Source organism: Ptychodera flava (genome assembly GCF_041260155.1).
Source record: "Ptychodera flava strain L36383 chromosome 23 unlocalized genomic scaffold, AS_Pfla_20210202 Scaffold_24__1_contigs__length_23054250_pilon, whole genome shotgun sequence".
Lineage (NCBI taxonomy): Eukaryota > Metazoa > Hemichordata > Enteropneusta > Ptychoderidae > Ptychodera > Ptychodera flava.
In genome coordinates this window covers 12,411,468-12,431,145 of record NW_027248278.1, presented here as the reverse complement: position 1 = coordinate 12,431,145, position 19,678 = coordinate 12,411,468, and the positions used below count along the sequence as shown (strand labels likewise).

Sequence of the window (19,678 nt, the reverse complement as noted above, 5' to 3'; positions counted from 1 at the left end):
AATCATGTTAGTCAGAACCAGTTATGCATAATATGTCCCATACATTGCATTTTAACAAAGCTTTGAACATCTGAACGTCACTGAAAACATGTATTGTAAACATAACTTTCACAGGTTAAATGTGCTATACCAGACCAAGCCAAGTGGGTGAAAATACGCATACTGGTAGGTTTCGACTCCACTTTTTACTAACTTGGCAGATGGGGAAGAGATTGGCAAGGCAGGATGAGGGTTAAACAACAGAGATTACGATATCAATCAAGGCAGTTGTTGTGTAAAATTCAGTGTTTATTGTTTGGATCACCATAGCCAGTGTCTGGACATCAATAGCTTACACAGAGATCACTTACATTGATATTGTTAATACTTAATATGCTATTAAAAACGTACTATATCACCATTACAGAACTTCAAACTGCATTACGATTAGTTGCCACGTAAGAAGATTCAAAAAATAATCGCTATTTAATTACCTGATGTCTACAGAAGGTGAAATTTTTCAGTAAATGTTTAAGTCTCATTCAGCAAAGAGAAAAGCTATAAATTATCTTACGAGGCCCTCTTTTTCTATTTCCGTAACTAGTATACAAGGAGAAAGAAAATGTCTAAGACTGATTTTTATTGCAAATGTGTTTGGTAAACAGTGGTACCATCTCCACGCAATGATCTTTGTGCTGCTCACCTGAAGATGTTTTGAGACTTTAAGCAGCCATTTGCCAGCTATACTGATACTGCAGGCTGAAGTAACATTTTTCACAAACAAATATGGCCAACAATCTGAACAGCGCCCTCACATGAACTAATTTAAATGATCACATCTAACATTTCAGTCAGGTGTCCTGTTTCAGCTGCATATTGAGCGAATGATATCTCACTCCTTAGGTAAATACAATTTTTGAAGAAAGGTCTTCCTTAAAGACAAACGAGATATTAAAATGATTTGTGTTCGGAGTGGAGCTCCAGACATCATAACGGTACGTCTGAATGACAGAGTACTCAGAGAACTCAGGATTGCTTCAGATCTTACAGTATTTTTTCATTTGTTGGATATTTATTTGAAAATACCTGTGATGTGTTCATATGACAGATGCAAGTTAGCTAATTATATGCCATACTTGAAGAAAACTACGCCAGATGCTCCGCATGGTAAAAATAAAGATATGCTTGGAGTGCCTTTCACAGTGAATAAATAAAATATACCCCCTAAGTTGATACTGAATGTTCAGCATAAGCCTAGAATTCTTCAATTTTGCTGAACTTTGATGCATACTGTAGTGTAGCATCTAAATAAGACGATAAATACTGCACATGACATCAACACCACCAGAAGGACAAGAAATGAAAAGCTTCAAGACCTAGCTAGTTCAATTGCAATACTAAAATCATGTACATAACAGCTGGTTAGAAACAATTGACAAAATTTTCAAGATAAGGAAATTACACAATTCTGAATAAGATACATTTTACTGAAACACAATTTACAATGGATTTGTCTTTTCTGAACATAAACTTCTTCATCCTGCTGTCTTACTTACAGAAAACAGATTACTTGTTTTCTACTTAGAAAAAAAGTTTGCTTTTTATAAAATACAGTATTTACAAAATTTGTGTCGAGCTACTTTTGAAACGATACCTCACTGCGCTGGAATCTGAGGAAGGCCAAACTCATCCACTGGGACACCATCCTGCAGGGAAAAAGGAATATATAATGAGAATATAAGTTCCTTGGCAACTCCTCTAACAGCTAGCCATTTGTCCCATTGTCTTAAAAGGTCAAAGTTGGCCATTTTTCATGATACAAGATACTACTCATTGTTTGACATGTTGAAAGATAATAAATAGGTGACCATGCATATATTTGAATCTGGTTTTAGACACGATAAATGAAACCATCGCGAGAATGAATAAATGGACACGATCATTAATTCATTTTCATGCTGGCTTCATTGAATTTGTTTAAAACTGGGGTCTATATATGCATGGTCACCCATTCATCATTATCTTTCAACATGTCACACAATATAAGTAGTATCTCGTATCACACAAAATTCATGAAAAATGGCGACTGTGTCCCTTTAACCATGAACTGGACTGTTTCAATGCCAAATAGTGTACTGAAAGAAAACTTGACTTAAAGAAAGGTGAAATGTGCCTTGGGGACAGATATTCAGACTCTAAAACTTTTACAATTCATTTTTGGTCTACAATTTGTGAGAGTTCAATTTGAATCTCACTGGCTTATTTTTGGTCTATCTGTTCACAAACAATTGTATTTTCACAAGAAAAAAAAGCAGAACTTTCAAATCTCATGCTTTCCGAGCTTTTGCAGCAGAGATGAATCACTTTGTTATTGACAACCAGGGTCAATAGCCATGTCACAGTTTGTGTTTTTAATGTCAACCATGATTTCTTGTTCTACTCCCCAAAGCATGTTGAGATACACAGCATTCAGCTTGTCAACTCAGCCTGTACATGTGTAGACTGCATTGTTATTGTTGACAGGTGAATTCTGGTCCGGACTAGAATTCAAATGTAAACAGTAACAGTGCATCTTACATGTATAGATACAACATGTTTTGCAGTGTACAACAAAAACTTGCAGTTGGAATACAAAACAATTGATAGCGAAAAAAAAATCATGAAAAGTTACAGCTAATGTCCCTTTCACAAAACAGATACAATTTCAGGTATGTGTATTTTCATTACCTTATTCGTGGCCACACTATCAGCTCCAGGAACAGTTTCTGGTGCTGCAGGCGCGTTCACGGCTTCGTCAAGATACGACGAGTCATCATCAAGTCCTATCTCATCACCGAGGGCGTCCAACTCTGTTGACAAATAAGATCAATACATTGTCATTTTGCTGCAGTAAACCGTCGATTTGCATTGCTCCACTGCACATATGGGGTAATTTGCATAAGTATTGCATACATTCACCACAATGGTTTGGCTCTACGAAACAGGGGTCACAGGGTTCTATGTGGATGAAATCACATTATAAAAATTCATCATACAGGTATATCGGACAGACCTGCTTCAAGTTCATCTTCATCCAACTCCGGCATGCCGTAACTTCTCCCTAACGTCTCTTGCACTTCATTGGCCTGTTCCAACATGTCCTCCATCTCATCTTGTAAGTCCTTCAAAGAATGGAAAAACAAGAAGCACTTAGTTTATGGTAACTTCATGATCAACTAGATTTAAATTGATCTTTTTCTTGCCAGGCACTTCACCCAACAGTTCACTAAATCAGTAATAATTGTAATAATACTGAGCTGAAACGTATTTTGACTGACTTGGTAAGTCTTGTATATAAGAATTTACCCCTCCTGTCCTGAGCAGCTTAAGCAAGTTGAACCTGTTAAAAATCCACTGGAACTTGTTTGCTATTTATAGACACTACTGAATATCACAGACTTCATACTGGTAGGATAATTGCCCCTGTATGCCAGCTTCTCAGCATGTAGAAAATCTGTGCAGATTCCATTTGCTTGGCAGTATTTGGGTAAAGACACTACTTGAAATGTAAACATCTGCATTAGTATTTTCACTTTTGTTTACTTTTTACAGTGTAATAATACATACCAGATCTTGTTCAGAATCAAAGTATAGAAAATCAAGATGTTGTAAATATATGATACGAAAGCTAGAAAATCGCAAGTTTTCAAATTTTCATAATGGTTTACCTTCACTATAAATGAAGAAAAATTGTACAGAATATAATCCCAGACCTAGAACGCCATTTCTTCATACAATAAAATAGCGTCAATGACACTGTAGCTCCCATCCTGGACTATTTAGTGTTTGTTCTCTGGTCAGATATTTGAACATGTGTGAAAGGGATAAAGTGCATGAAGTGAAAATACTTAAATGAAATGTACTGGAGACAGTGAAATATGTTTAACCCTTTTCCTGCCAAGTCGGTGAAAATCCGCTTGAAATTCGGTGTAGCCAGAAGCTGAGCAGCACGGCCGTTATCTAAGCACTGGTGACCGTTATTCTCCCAACCCGGTGGAAATCGGGCCCTTTTTGGGTACCCCCTTTCCTGCCAAGTCGACGGCACTACGTTTTGCTATCCCCTGTGCGTTTAGGGGTCATCCGAGGAGAGGTTTTCTGACAAGGAACGCCTTTTCCCCTCGAAATGGGTTCGCAGGGAGTCGATAGACAGGGAAAGGTGCAGAAACCTGTCAGCCAGTCCCCCACACCCGAGGGGGGCTGGTTTTTTTTTACCGCTTTTTAGCGGACTTGGCAGGATAGCATGGTGACGTTTTCTGGCGGAGTTGGACGTACTTGGCTGCCTGGCACTATACAGATTGCTGCCGAACTTGACCAACTCGGCAATGCTAATCTAGAAGGCTACCTCTTGCAAACGACTTGGCAGATATGCCGATGGTGCGAGACAAAGTCACTTATTCAGTTGTGCGTGACTGAAAATGAGAACGTATTTTTGACGGGACGGCTCGACTTGTTCCTCCCATGGAACGGATATGAACGACTCGGAAATACCATTACAAACTGGTGTCCGACATACTAAGCTGGGCTTCAGCTCTGCAAGTTCAAGCCAGGCAACGTCCTTCACCGCCTTGGCCATGCCATTCAATGGACGTAGCTTTGGATTTTTATTTATTCCATCGTCCGAAGTATTGGCTCTGGTTTGCAGGCAAACGTATCCTCTTGCCGACGCATTGGTAACTACGTACGCTGTTTGCGTACAGAGAATTCAAAAGGTGACATGAGGTCAATATGCTACATGTACGGGGATACCGTCTGCAGTTAGCAGGGACTGCTTTTGTTATGCAAACCAGCTAGCAGTACAATATGGCTGCCAGCATGTGGACACGTCGATGGCTAGAACAATGGAAGCATATTGCGTTGCACCCGTGCATCGCAAAAGTGAACTGAAGACTTGGGGGTAGTGACTGGTTATCACTGGTTAGCTGCAGCCCAAGCCATGTCGGTACAAACCCGTACCTGACTGAGGACCACTCGATTAAGTCAGTAATGAACGGTAACACTCGTAAGCCAACTCCCAACTGAGCTGGCAAAACTACGTAAGCTGTGCTTCAATGGCTCAGCCATGTCGTTAATACAACGGCAAAACGTAGTTTTTGTGCTACACTGCCAAGTCGTTGGAGGTACGTATTCAATTGACCCTACCCTGGGGAAACAGGACAGGTTTGACGGTGCTGCTGCACCCCTAGCACGACCCTCAGGGTCTCTGACTAACAGACGAGTGAGGTGATGTTTGTGCCTAGCGGACGTACGTAATACTGAAGGAGTTTATTTCCGAAAAAATAAACATGAAACGGCAATAAAATGACGCACTCCCAGGGGCAAACAAAGCCGGTGACCTCAATTTTTTTCTGCAGCAACCCTTGAGCTCCTTCCCCTGTCTACGGGCATGTAGAAATTATCGAAGTCTAACACGTATAAGTACGGCTAAAACTACCCTGAAAATGGGCGATTTCTGCCAAAATGCCTGGCAGGATAACATGCAGGAGAGCCAATCTTTTGCAGGCACATATTATGGGGCGGTTTTCTACTGACTTGGGAGGATAACGGACAAGGGCGCTCGGCAGGAAAAGGGTTAATGTAATTATTCAGAATATAAAATGGAAACAATACAGAATTAGATATATCGAATACTGTGATACAACCATTAACTCAACAAGTCATTTACAATGACATAGTCCCCACTTGTAATAGGAGTATTAGTCTTGATGGGGCAGGAAAATGTGGTCATTAAGAAGTATCACTGGAGTGTATATGTTGAGATCTATGGGCACATAGGTCTATGTCGGTTTTCCCAATTTGAAACACATGAGGCATGTCTAAGTTATGGTTCTAAATCGGGAAAAAAGATCAGACCTCTAGCAGTATTGGCCAGCCAAGAAATACATATGTGCATTATAAATGAGGTACAAGATGTGACATCTTAAGGTCTAATATCCTATCAAAATTGCAGGGTATAGAACTTGTGGTTACTGAAGTATGCATATATGTGTATAATCAAGGTCAAAGGTCATCGAGGTCACATGACATTTTGAAAAAAAAAATTATATTGCTAATTAATCCCTATATGCCAAAAAATCAGATCTCTAGCTCTATTCGCTTGCCTAGAATTAGATGTGTACATAATTGATGAGGTAAAGCGTGTGTTGTCATAAGGTCTCCCATCCTACTAAATACAAAGGACATAGCACTTGTGGTTACTTATTTATTGACATAAACATATATTTTAGGTAAAAGGTCATTGAGGTCACATGACATTTAGTCAAAAATTTCTCTCCTATAGTTATCCCTATATACCAAATATCAGACATCCAGCTCTATTGGCTCGCTCAGAATGAGATATGCGCATAATTATTGAGGTACAGTATGTGGCGTCATAAGGTGTCCAATCATACCAAACATGAAGGGTGTAGCACTTGTGGTTACCGAGTTACGAAAAATATGTATATTTGAGGTCAAAGGTCACCGAGGTCACGTGACATTTTGTCAAAAAATTGTTTGCTAAGTTATCCCTATATACCAAAAATCAGACCTCTAGCTCTATTGGCTCGCTCAAAATTAGATATGTGCATAATTAATGAGGTACAATATGTGGCGTCATAAGCTGTCCCATCATACCATATATGAAGGGTGGTAGCACTTGTGGTTACTGAGTTATGGACAAATATGTATATTTGAGATCAAAGGTCATCAAGGTCACAGGACATTTTGTCAAAATATCCGAGATATCTGCGTGAACAGATGGACTCACGGATGGACGAACAGACGGACATGACCCAATCTATAAGCTCACTGGACTTCATCCGTGGGGACTAAAAATTGTGTCACTGCATCCTTTTTGCAATATGAATACGATGAGAAACTAAATTTTTATTTTTTGTGGCCTTATACATGGGAGTCTATGGAGATCTGCCTTATACATGGGAGTCTATGGACGTGTAAACTAAAAATATGCAAATTTCACCACGAGTTGCCCAAATTTGGGAAAGGTCACTCCTTTGCACTTCCATACCAAGTTTCAAATCAATCGGACTGGTGGTTTCAGTCAGGAGATTATTTGACCAAAAATGGAGAAAATTACAAAAAAATTCATGAAAAATAGCAAGTCCAAGATACTGACCCAACATGCGCACAATCATTTCATGTCAGCCCAAAGTACTTACATGCTAATTTTTCATGTAATCTGCTCAGTGGTTATTGAGTTTTTTCAATTTTCACTGTTTTTTTACATTTTTTCACTTAATTTGCATATTTTTGGCAATGACAACTTCATTTGAACAAAATCTCATCTACAGCCCATCATCCATGTACACACCAAATATCAAGATGAAATGTACAGCGGTTTTGGAGTTTTTGATGTTGACGGACAGACATACAGACATACAGACATACAGACATACAGACACACAGACATACAGACATACATACATACAGACATTTTCCTAGCCTATAAGAATAGCTTCCATTGCCATATATACATATGGCTATGGGAGCTAATAACTGACCATGAATCATGAGTTATGATTACCTCAATTTCATCCAGGTTAACTTTTTTATATTCTTTCTTCATCTCTTTGACGCCCGTCTTCATGGCGTCCACCGTGGATTTTGTGTCTTTGAGCGTCTGCGTGGCATAATTTGCTTGCTCCATGTTAAAGGACTGGTTCCTCAGACTGTCCATCTGCTGTTCATACCTATGATTGTAACATTTTATACAGTTTGTGACAATGTTGCAAAAAGATCTTTACACATTGTAACATTTTACATCATTTGTAACAATTTTGTAAATGTATACTGTAAACAAACAGGCATATTGATTGACCTTCTAAGCAAAATGCAAAATTTGGAGGTAGTAAGGGCCCCTAAAACTTAAAGACTTAAAACATTTACTGAAACTCTCATAAATGAAACTTTTAAGCATTCTCTTAATTAAGCAAGAATACAAATTTGGGATAGTTTTACAAATTTTTGTACCAGAGAAACAAATTACAAAATATTTCCTGACATTTGAAATTCAAAATGGTAGCCATCCCTGTCTGAACTCCATGAGGAAAAATTAAACTTATGATTTTCACAAACACTTGGATTTATTCCATGAGCACCAAAGTGAGCCCCCACAGGCTGGGAATCAGAAGAGTATTGTATTTGAGAGTTGGAACATCTGTCCAAAAGGCACAATCTACCTTAATCTCAATTACAACATGGTCGAAAGTCAGTGTGGTTGTTTGTTTTGCATCGAGTATACATGTACATGCACTTCTTGATTTAAAAGTGTGTACCAAAAATTTATGTAGCACTTCTCAGAAATTGCCCTTGAAACTAACACCACTTTTCACTTCCACATTTTGTGAAACTCAACTGTGCTTGGCAAAGCTAAGCCTCTTTAAAAGACAGGTGCTTGCAGCGTTGCTTGGATAGTCAATCAAAGGCCTGTGATTGAAGTGTGAGGCCGAAGGCCGAACCTTGGTAGTGGTGTAAAGAATTTAAGGTTTGACATGACAAATCGGCAAGAAGTCCAAAACCAACACAATAAAACATCTGCCCCCAAAAAAGTAACATTGTACAATCAAATTTACAAAAGTTAAAATCTTTACTCTGGTATCAGTATTTAACTGAGACATGCCAAATTCAGGTGAAAATTCACCATCAAATTTTCTGCGTTTCAGGTTGCCAGTCAGCCATTGAGATGTGGCCTTTCATTCTTACAATCCCTTATACTTGAAAAATCCCCAGTGCAGAGGTTTGGGGACCAAGTGAACTGAGGTTTGACCTCAAACCTCATAATTTGATCCCGGGCCTTCAATTGACTATCCAAGAAGTGCTGCAAGCGCATGTGCTTTAAAATGACAAGGGTGTGAAACAAAATATATTAAACATGAGAGTGAAAGAATAATTTGGCTTACATTCTTTTCTGTTTCAACACTCTCATTGCTTTCTGCTTCACCATATTCTGTTAAAGAAGAAAATAATTGCACAAAATTAAAATTATCTTAGCAGTGTACAGTCAATGAACAGGTGTAACAAGTACAGGTAAAGTGACATTTACAAAGTCACCACTTTCAATTCAGGTGCCAAATTACGACAGTAACCAAATTTTGACTCCTGCCAACTGATGATGTCTGTGTAGATAATACTCACTTATTTGTTTTTCCTGTGGGAAGGTTGACTGAAGTTTATACTTACCAGACATAGAATCATCTAATTTCTTATGTATATTTTGTATGAAGTTGCATTTGAATAACTGACTCTATGTTGTATTTGCACAATCATAGATCCCAAAAATGGATATTTGTATTAGGGTCTGTGGAACATTCTAAAGTGATGCACTAATAAGGAGTCAAATGTTGCACTGAACACTATCATTCATTTGATGTACTTTCCATTATCTTTGTTCTCTCAGTAAACACAGTTTTCTTCTTCTACTCCCAACACTAAAATAAAATACCTAGTATTCATTTTGTCAATACACTTGTGTATGCAATTACTAATGTTCAACATAATTTAGTTTCTGTCCAGATTATCATAAATGTAACAAAAGTAATGTAGTACATTATACAGGATGCATTGCTACTTTGTATTTCAATGCACTAACATGCTTTAACGGGACAATTTAGACAAAATATTTGTTCTGTGGAACAAATATATTGAAAAGTCTAGCTATTGTCCCTAAGGCATATAACATGTTGACAATAATTTATGATGACGATTTCACCTGTTCACCCCTAATTCCTAGTAAACAGATCCACAATCAATATTGATAGCACTGAATTTGGACCAAACCATGGCAGTGACAGGGATTAAACTGCCAAAAATCAAACGTTTAGCAACGCTTCTTGCTTGTTTTTTTCCCCCCATGTTTCAATGTTATGGCAATCAGCATTTTGATGAGTCTCAGAGATATTAATTCCCACAAGATTTGTAGTTACAGAACTTACCTTTGACGGACCATCTCGCATCTTCTTCATCTGATCTTTATATTTTTTAAGCTCAGCATCCAGCTTTGCGACTTTTTTTTCAATGGAATCCGTCCTACTATCAACCTGTGAGAATTACAGAGGAAATGTTTGCAATGAAATGACTCTTGTCATAACACTTTCTGTTGTGGTTGGCCGAAAAATCTTTATTTTACTGTAGATGAACATATTTATTCTGTTCAGTGTTAGGCCATGTAAATGTTCACCATGGTTCAAAAGTCATGATGGTGGCTAATTCACATATCAATTTGCATATACTTTGTAAGTTATTTACATTTATTCATTTTGGCAATCGTCAGGTAGCTTGTCCTTTAGCATCAGGATGATATTTCTTTTCAGTGATTACTTTCTTTCTGTACAAACTGAAAAGATGTGGGCAATAATTTTCTTTACATGAAGCTTTACATCATTTTCCAAGAGGGCAATATGATTTTATGTTAACCCTCTGAGCGCCAAAGTCAATTTTGGTCACCTTTATAAAATATACTCTGGTCAAATTTTTTCTAGTTTTTGCCACAATTTTGATAAAAATCTGTAGCAAATGAAATGTGATGTTCATTTGCACCAAAATTATCAAAAAATTGCACAAAAGTTCATAAAATCGACAAAATGTTGCAGCACTCAAACGGTTAAGGTGATCTGAGTATGTTTATGAGAAGTGTAGACTGACATCCAGTGTTATAAAACCTACTTTCTGGAAACTTCTAGGCATGAGTGGCATACAGAAAAACATGATTGTGGAAAAACATTGTCCTATGAATTGTCAGTTGCAAGGTACACCTGCAAAAACCCATTCATCTTCTGCTGTCTGATTTTATCAGCTTGCATTTATACCTATCAATAAGGCCAGTTAGGTAAATATAGATGGTCAATGTAATAGAAATGTTCTCAAAGTTTGCACAGTTTTTTTTTCTGTGCAAGTACGTGAATAATGTGTGATACATCTTGTCTTAGATCTTGACTTCGTATTTGGGCCTTCATGTATGTTAACCCTTACACCCCCAGTTCCCTGTATACAGGTCCAACTTTACCATAGAAAACAATGGATTTGGGACAAACCATGGTGGTGAAATGGTTAAATAAATGGATGAATATATGGAGTACGGACAAAGGCCCAAAATATGAAATCAAGATTCCAGACAATGATACAACATGCTATGGGGCCAAGGGCTTGACATTATTCTACATGAAATGTGGTCAGAACATGGTCACTGGAAAGTAACCGTGGTCAGGATTGACTGATATTATATGTGGAATTCTGTCATGTCATGATTAGTCCAGTGACCCTCAATCCGGGTCAATCACACTCACATGATAGTTAAGTTGGAGTTGACTCACATGGTCTAGTCGCCACTTCATATCAATCGTTTTAAATACCTTGTTCTTTTTACAATCATTTTAATTTTGTTATAATAAGCAGAGATCATTAAAAGTACTGTTTAACAAAGGAGCAGGTCTCATAACTGGTAGTGGCGAGTAACCGAATACAATAGACAACAGGAAACACCTTCAAATACTATGCGACTATTGCCCGACGGACAAGGCATATCATATTTGTGGCATATTTCCTAAATCCCATAAAAGAGAGACATATGAATATTTTCATTCTGAGGAACTGGGAGAGGCAAGCTTTCCGACTAACAACAGCATATGATCCAAGTAGGTTCTTGATTTCAATATTTGCTAAACACACGAATGTGACGTCAACTCTCCCTTCCTTCCTACTTGGATTGGGAAGACGCGACGATCATAATAACAGCTATACTGGGCGTGATAACATTGCTGGGCTTCGTAAAACACCTCCATGAGGTAGTCAAATGGATGGTCATGAATAATATTGTTGACTTATTTGGAGTGAGAGTATGCAAAGTCGAAGAAGAGCTGCCTTGTTCTGCGAATCTGTGCGAGCACATCATCAATATGATTGTGTGGAAACTAGTCGGTACTTACATTTGCAATGCAGTCTGTAAGATTCGGTGGTGGTTCCTTGGGTTTTGACCTTCCAAACAGTCGATTCATGGCGGAATGAGATAATTAAAACACAAAATAAAATACGAAGTTGTAAGTGGTGTTGTTTCTGAGGTTGATTCACCGACAATTTGACAAATTCCTGGCACAAACTGCTGACGTACAGCTGGACGCCAGTGTTTTGGGAACTACCTGGAATGCGCAGATGTCAATGCGCAATGGCGAAATGACGTCATACCTAGGGCAACGTGATTATGAGTAATTAAACTATCCCAAGAGGGCGCTGTTTCAGAAAGTTTGCCTTATGGCATTTACTTATATGATAATCTTTGTAGTTAAATGACTGATTTTTTGTTTTCTATAGACAAATTTCATATTTTAACGCATTCACAGTTATGTAGATTTGTGTTATTTGCGACTTTGTTGAAATAAATTTATCTTTTTCAAAAAAAAGGATGCATCCTGAATGCATTTATATGATGATCTTTTAGTTCAATGACTGATTTTTTTTTCAGACAAGTTCCATTGTAATTTTGACACATTCACAATTATGTAGATTTGTTTTATTGGCGACTTTGTTGAAATAAATTTTATCTTTTTCGAAAAAACGACTTGGTATTTCATTCTAAAGTCATTTTTATAGTCAAGTGACATTATCTTTTCTTCTTTCACATCGTCTCTTACATACCATTTTGTACATTTTCGTTTTCTGTACTCATTTACAGTTATGTAAATTGACACTTCATGTTATTGGTGCACATACAGCTGTAGCAAAATTTCATTTCGTGAATAAACGTTTCAAAAAAGACTCGGAATTCACCCAATAAAAGAAACATTGCATGACACATAACACGCAATCTTTTCATATCAGAATAACAAGTCGTGAGACATGCAGTGAGCAGTGAACAATAGGAAGGGACAGCTCGAAAGAGAGAGGGACTCATAACACATACAAATAATATATGTTCAAGAGATCGTACAGATATCCGAAGACATGATGAAGACCGACTGTGACACGCACAGACAACTTCTACTTGGTACGCCACAAAACTGAAAGATTTAAAAACCTTAGAGGTCATCATATGCCGCACTGTACAAATTTGGGTTCTAAAAGAAACAAATTGCGCAACATTTACTGAAGTATCAAACTCAAAATCGCGTCATTCAGTTCCCTGTGTTTCTCTATAGAGAAAAATTAATTTTCGACATTCCCAGTAACAAAACAAGAACTCTGAAAACTTTCCTTAATCCACGATCTCAGCTTCAAAATGACCCCCACCCCACCCCAAAAAGCAGTAGACAAGAAAAGTATTGTGAAAAATTGAGAATGTAATATCTCTCCCCGAGGCGTATTCCACCTCTAGCTCAATAACGTCAGTACCTACTAGTACTTTCACTTTATTCTGCTTGCCCAGCAAACACGGCGCTCATGGCGTGATATATTTATGTAAGCCTTCAAAACATACATAAGTCCACTTTTTCAGTAAACTGGTAAACTTTTCACTCCAACTTCCCTTTGTATGGGTCCCCCATCCGACTGATATTAATCGTTATTTTCCAAAGCGTATGCTGAATAGGTACTGGGTCAGACTGACGGACGCACCGGAGCTGCCCTTTTTCTTCTGACTGGTCACCATGCAAAATGTCATATCTCTCAAGGAAATGCGAACGTGATTTTAGAATCAAAATGTAGTAGTATATTCACCAAGCTTGACTACGGAATAGTCATAATAATATTTTTATTCCTTCATTCACATGTTTGACACGACTTGAATTTTACATGGTGTGAGATAATTGACCACTTTGTTATCGCAACAAAGACTTGCTTACACAAGGGCGAGAAATTGGAGCCCTATCATGTGGAACAGACTTGACTCCTTCTCTACCGTGGCGAGGTCAGCTTAATACACAAATCACTATAATGAGAGGTATTGCCAACAACAAGCACACACTCGAACTGTGTTGTCGCACCGAGGTAGTCCGATTGCTTCTTGGCATTTTACGAGGTCATTTGAGGTCATCCGCGAGTGAGACAGCCAGCGTGGGGCGTTCATATCAGTTGGTTTTCGTCTTCGTACTTCCTTTTCTGAGATCTTGAGAAGTAGAACAACCCGAATGCCCACTTGGCTGTCATGAAGACCCAGACGGAAGTGACGTAGTAACTTGTTGGGTCCAATCCTGTGTGACATAAAGATGTACGTCTCCTAGTTAAATTCACTGTATTTCGTATTCTTCGTACAGAGCGATGTAAGTGAACTTATAATTATTATGAATAACATGCAAATGAAGGGACTACCATTTTTTCATTTAAAGCTGTACGTTGATGAAGCCTCCTTGAACTAATGTGTTGAATAAAAGAAGACTAAATGGTTGAAGCTTGAAAACAAACAAAAACAAAACAAGCGAGCGACCGTTTAAGATAAGCGCAGAGGGAGCAAGAAAAGTTTGGAAGAGATATACATGTATTAGGACAGGTTCCCTTCAACCGGGATGAGAAAAGTGTCGTTCATGGTTACACACATGTGAATACATGTACATGTAAATGCTACCCGACTGTACTTTACTCTTACCTTTCCGTACCAAGTGAAATTGGAGTAAGTTTATTCACGGTTTGTAGGAAAGAAACATGGCTTAGTGCAAGTGAATGTTTATTTCGAAAGTTTTGCAGTCAAGACGGGCGATGTCTGTAATTTAATTGCTAACATTTTCAAAGTGGCATTTTCTCAATTCCTGCGTCTGAACAAAGTCTGAACACGACACTTACGATACACGCTGTAGTATCGTTGGTATTCATTCACTGCAATATTGAAATCGGTACAAAATGTGTGACGTTCTGTAACACTGACTGCATTTGAAAGTGAGTTTTACCTGAAAATAAATACTGATAGGGCAAATGCTGTGGTCAACATCATTTGTATACAGTGTATTTTATAATCGCTCCGTAATTTCAGGCTAATCGGCGTGTCCATGGGGTACCGATAGTAGGATCATTATCACCACTGATACAGGGTAAAGTAACCGTTTTATCACCCTTCTGCAGACAGAATTTCTGCTTGCACCAGACAGGCTTGATCAACACTAAAGTTGCCACGGGTGTATTTTTTTTCCCCAACCTTAATTTTGCCACATTTACACCGTGACGATCTTGTTACTCGAGTCACAACGATCACGGATGACTATTACGACAAAAAAGAATTACTGCCGAGAGGTTTAACCTGTAGCTCGACAACACATTAGTTCACGGTCCCTCCATTGTAACACTTATCTTGTAATTTTGACCTCATGTTTTCGGCGAGGTAAAGTGCCGTGACACCCATGATAATGACTCACATCTCGCTAAGTGTCTCCCGGAAGAATTCAAAACATTGGGGGTGGACTTATCAAAATAGATAACTGTTTATAAAGGGCGGTAGACCGTCAGATTTTTTTTCTCGCATGTATGAAATGAGCACTCATTTGTATTTTTAAAATCTTGTTTGCCTTGTGATCGATGTTCCCGATATGTCGCAAAGTCTCGTACGCCGCCGTCAAATAGGCATAGGGAGAATCTACTGTTCCGTTGACACGCTCTTGGGAAACGGTGTAGCTAAGTCCATATTTTTGCATTTTGCTTTACTTGTAATTTGGTTTGATCCATCAAACAAACAAGTTGAACAACATTTGGTAAAAATCATGAAAATTCGAGCAGAAGTTAAAGTAAGGAAGACTATAAATAGGGCAGGTCGGGTTCTTAGTAAGCAGCAGCTAGTTGGTTTGCTCACTTAAATTTTGTCACCCGTTTTCACAAACGGAACAGGTCAAATATATTTGTAGTTTATCTATGACAAACATTATTTTTAAAGCAGAAATTTAAAAAGGAATAGAAATTAAAGTCTCAAGGTAAAAAATGGTGTCCGTAGAAAAGTAACAAATACACGTCATTGCGTAAAACTTCAGTCTGTCCATATAAATTTGACATATATTTCAGACTGCCACGAGGCAATCTGAAATATGTCAAATTTATAGTTAATATTTGTATTGGGCATGTAAGCAATTCTTTAAACTGGAATGGTGAATATCCATCAAAAATACAAATAAATAATCTAACTTATTGACTGGGGTCATGAACTCAACTGGCCATCTAAATCAAATCCTTTGTCATCACTAGATAAAAAGTTGACCTTTGAAGCCTGACCCTATAGGTGGCTATGATATCATATGGACACTTTTCTCTGGGTTTATTTCATAGGGCTAAACTTTGAATGCGATATTGCCTCAATTAATATTATATTTGTGTCTGAATCGTACAGATTTTAAAAGGTCTCATTGACTGAGTATCTAAACAAAAAATTCAGCCAATAAAATAAAGGTCAGTGGAGCTGCTGTGCTAGAGCTAAAGAGATCGACAACTTCAGCTCGTCGCAATCTACTGCGTATACACTGCTCGTTATCCAGTTATCACCACCATGACATTGTCACAGTCACGTGTACGTCACGTGTCGTGTTTTCGCTCACCTTGATGTTGTACAACGGCGAGGATGATATAGACGATGAAAGCAACGCAGGAACCTATCGCTACAACGAGTCCGAAAATTTGCAGGTAAAACAGAATCCGGTATCGCTGATACAGAAACCTGGTGTGTGGGACGAGGATGAGAACGACAAGCGTTGCGAAAATACCTGAAAAATAGAACAAAATTGTATCATGTCTTGGATTGAAGTATTTTCTCGGTTAACGTTATTTTGAAAAAAGTTTAACACAAACAGCATGATATATATAACAGTAGATTCCTTCCTCGTGGCTCTGTCTCTGTCTGTCTATCTCTCTGCTTGTCCGTCTGTCTCTCTGCCTGTCTCTGTCTAATCAATGATCAACCTTTGATATCTTTCGTTGTGGGAGGTCACACCTATATAAGCCACTTAACGTTATCATATCGGTTGTATAATCACGCACAGCGAATGAATGATGCTAAGGCATGTGATGTGATATGACATCTTATCGACTGAATATCATTAAATCACGCCTGAAAATGATCATCCGAACAAATTAACATTAACAAATAAGTCGATTAATGAAATTAAACGAACCCAGTCAATCGATCGATCAATCGATCCATCCATCCATAAATCAATCAATCGATCGATCAAGCACCTAATAATCCAAATCGTTCATTCATTCATTCATTCAAGCACCTCATTCACACATCAATTCATTAAGAAATGGCAAGGGATTTATCAAACGCTACCAAAGCAGATGTAAATGTGAATTAGCAAAACATGTTAAAATTCACAGGTGAATTAATGAATTAAAGTACGTTAGATTAATGACATGCATCTGTATATTTGCACTATTGTGTAGTATGTATGTAATTATGTATGTATGTATGTATGTATGTATGTATGTATGTATGTATGTATGTATGTATGTATGTATGTATGTATGTATGTATGTATGTATGTATGTATGTATGTATGTATGTATGTATGTATGTATGTATGTATGTACGTACGTACGTACGTACGTATGTACGTACGTACGTACGTACGTACGTACGTACGTACGTACGTACGTACGTACGTACGTACGTACGTACGTACGTACGTATGTATGTATGTATGTATGTATGTATGTATGTATGTATGTATGTATGTATGTATGTATGTATGTATGTGTGTATGTATGTATGTATGTATGTATGTATGTATGTATGTATGTATGTATGTATGTGTGTGTGTGTATGTGTGTGAGGGGATAGGACCTGTAAATTACACAACGTAGAAACATGGAGCTACCATGGTAGAAGGCCTAATTTACAAGTACTAAGAGCTGCATATCATTGCAGTATGCCGGTAATGCAATGAGTTGGTATGTCACGGTGTGGAAACTGTAACGTCGCTTGAGCTCTGAAAGACTCGCACTCACCGCTTACAAGCCCCCATATAGCTGCATGGTAGTTGGAGTACACGGCCAGAAAGGCTATGAATGCACTGAGGCCGACGACAGCACCGCAAGCAGCGTAAATCAAGTAGACACGGAGACGGACAGTTTCTGTGCACATTCTCGCCATCTTGAAATGTAATCACTGGAAGAGCTTGTTGCGAAACAGGTAAAAGGTCATCGCCCTTTGATCAGTTCTTTTAACAACTTGAAGATTAAAGTACACGTACTGTGCACTTCTTAGGGAGCGTTCAGTTATTATGGGCGGGGTGGGCCTGAAAATTCTTCACACGCCTCCGTCAGGATTGTATACTCACTCAAAACGTTTGATGGTCCCGCCCCTGTAGAAGATAATTTGGTGGAACACCTCTCCCAACGCCGTTATTAGAGGAAATTTTAATATTTCAATAATTTTGTTCTTAGTCAGTGTACAACCTTTAGTATCTGTAAATTACGACAATTTTTCCTGTAGTTTTGTTCTATGCATCAACTGCAGTTCCTTGCTCTACTTTCTACAGCATTTTGAAATACATGTCTGTTTGTCGCGTGCATTGGTGTCGTCTGAAACTAAATTCGTGTTAAGACCTGAAATTGATTATCAACACTGACATTGCGGGACACAGATATACAGCCAATGATGACGTTCTGAGTGCTGGGTATTTCAACACGCTGTGGGAACTGCACCTAGAAACTGTCTATGATACATGCAACAAAACCTAAAGAGTCTGACATAATTGTCAGATACGGTTACTAGGTCTTCAATCACATTTGCGCATTATTCTTTTGTAAAATCACGGTCTGTGGGTATTAGAATTTAATTCAATTGCTAACAATATGACCTATACATACATACTTTGTGTTGACAATACAATCGTACCTTTTGCGAGTCCTCCCATATCAGTGCTGTTTCAAAAAGCATAAACACTCCCCCTTCGCAAATAAACGTCCCAATCAGGATTTTGTCTGCCTACCCTGGCGATAATAACTGAACGCTCTCTTCTTATTATCGCAGGTTAACAAGTTTGGCTGAGATATAGGCAAGTTTTATCCAGCATAGGAGCAACATATGAGAGAGAGAGAGAGAGAGAGAGAGAGAGAGAGAGAGAGAGAGAGAGAGAGAGAGAGGGAGGGAGGGAGAGGGGAGGGAGGGAGACAGACAAATAGACAGACAGACTCATATATAGTGACTGTTGTCGCTACTCGCTGGCATTCATTCCGGTAGCTCATCCTATCACGAAGGACGATGTATGTAGCCTGGAAATTTATGACTTTGACCAAAAGTACAGTCAAAGGGACAATACACGGACGAACTACCAGCGCCGTACGTTTGTTCCTTATTTAGCAATGCACTCACCTTTGGTAACCTGTTGCTCTATAAATCACTTGGTTGTGCTAACACAGTAGCGTATGTATATTTGTATCTGTCTTCATGGATGAACTGATTGAAAAAATTGAAGATGTATGCAAATAAACAACACAACTTCACACAAACTATTGGTTACTTGATGAGTAGATACTTCTTCATAGTTGCCACAAACAATTTTCTGTCAGGAATATTTTTAAGGTAGGATACGCCGCCCTCAATGACAGATATTCAGACAGTCAACTTTTTACGATTTCTTCTTCGAATTTCCACTTGTAGGGGCTCATTTTAAAGCTCTTGAAGTAAGAAAAACTATGACAGTCGTAGTTTAAGATCGAAATTTTTATCTTTCTCCATAGAGTTATCACAGAAGTGGCGGCCATTTTGAATTTCATTGACAGAAACGGTTATAATGTCAGGTATTTTGTTTCTCCAGTACCAAAA

The 19,678-nt window shown here is 38.2% G+C and overlaps 2 protein-coding genes across 2 annotated transcripts; both read right to left on the bottom strand.

The window, feature by feature from the left end:
- Positions 1-267: 267 nt before the first annotated feature.
- LOC139124580 (charged multivesicular body protein 5-like) lies at positions 268-12,174 on the bottom strand. Its single transcript, XM_070690713.1, has 7 exons — positions 11,937-12,174; positions 9,948-10,052; positions 8,916-8,962; positions 7,541-7,706; positions 3,032-3,140; positions 2,707-2,828; positions 268-1,685 (listed from the first exon to the last, which is right to left on the bottom strand). The coding sequence occupies exons 1-7, from the start codon at positions 12,003-12,005 to the stop codon at positions 1,635-1,637; spliced, it is 669 nt and encodes a 222-aa protein (XP_070546814.1). The 5' UTR covers positions 12,006-12,174; the 3' UTR covers positions 268-1,634.
- A 1,502-nt stretch (positions 12,175-13,676) lies between these two features.
- LOC139124552 (heme transporter hrg1-B-like) lies at positions 13,677-18,077 on the bottom strand. The gene is made up of 3 exons (XM_070690686.1): positions 17,857-18,077; positions 16,449-16,613; positions 13,677-14,132 (listed from the first exon to the last, which is right to left on the bottom strand). The coding sequence occupies exons 1-3, from the start codon at positions 17,999-18,001 to the stop codon at positions 14,005-14,007; spliced, it is 438 nt and encodes a 145-aa protein (XP_070546787.1). The 5' UTR covers positions 18,002-18,077; the 3' UTR covers positions 13,677-14,004.
- Positions 18,078-19,678: the final 1,601 nt, after the last annotated feature.

Bases quoted from the DNA above. Each gene is read 5' to 3' on its own strand.
- LOC139124580 (XM_070690713.1), bottom strand. From the start codon at position 12,005: ATGAATCGACTGTTTGGAAGGTCAAAACCCAAGGAACCACCACCGAAT. The intron at 10,053-11,936 runs GTAAGTACCGAC...TAATTCTCACAG, and splicing joins TTACAGACTGCATTGCAAAT to GTTGATAGTAGGACGGATTC. The intron at 3,141-7,540 runs GTAATCATAACT...CATTCTTTGAAG, and splicing joins TTAACCTGGATGAAATTGAG to GACTTACAAGATGAGATGGA.
- LOC139124552 (XM_070690686.1), bottom strand. From the start codon at position 18,001: ATGGCGAGAATGTGCACAGAAACTGTCCGTCTCCGTGTCTACTTGATT. The intron at 16,614-17,856 runs GTGAGTGCGAGT...TCTATTTTTCAG, and splicing joins TATATGGGGGCTTGTAAGCG to GTATTTTCGCAACGCTTGTC. The intron at 14,133-16,448 runs GTGAGCGAAAAC...TATGTCACACAG, and splicing joins CGCCGTTGTACAACATCAAG to GATTGGACCCAACAAGTTAC.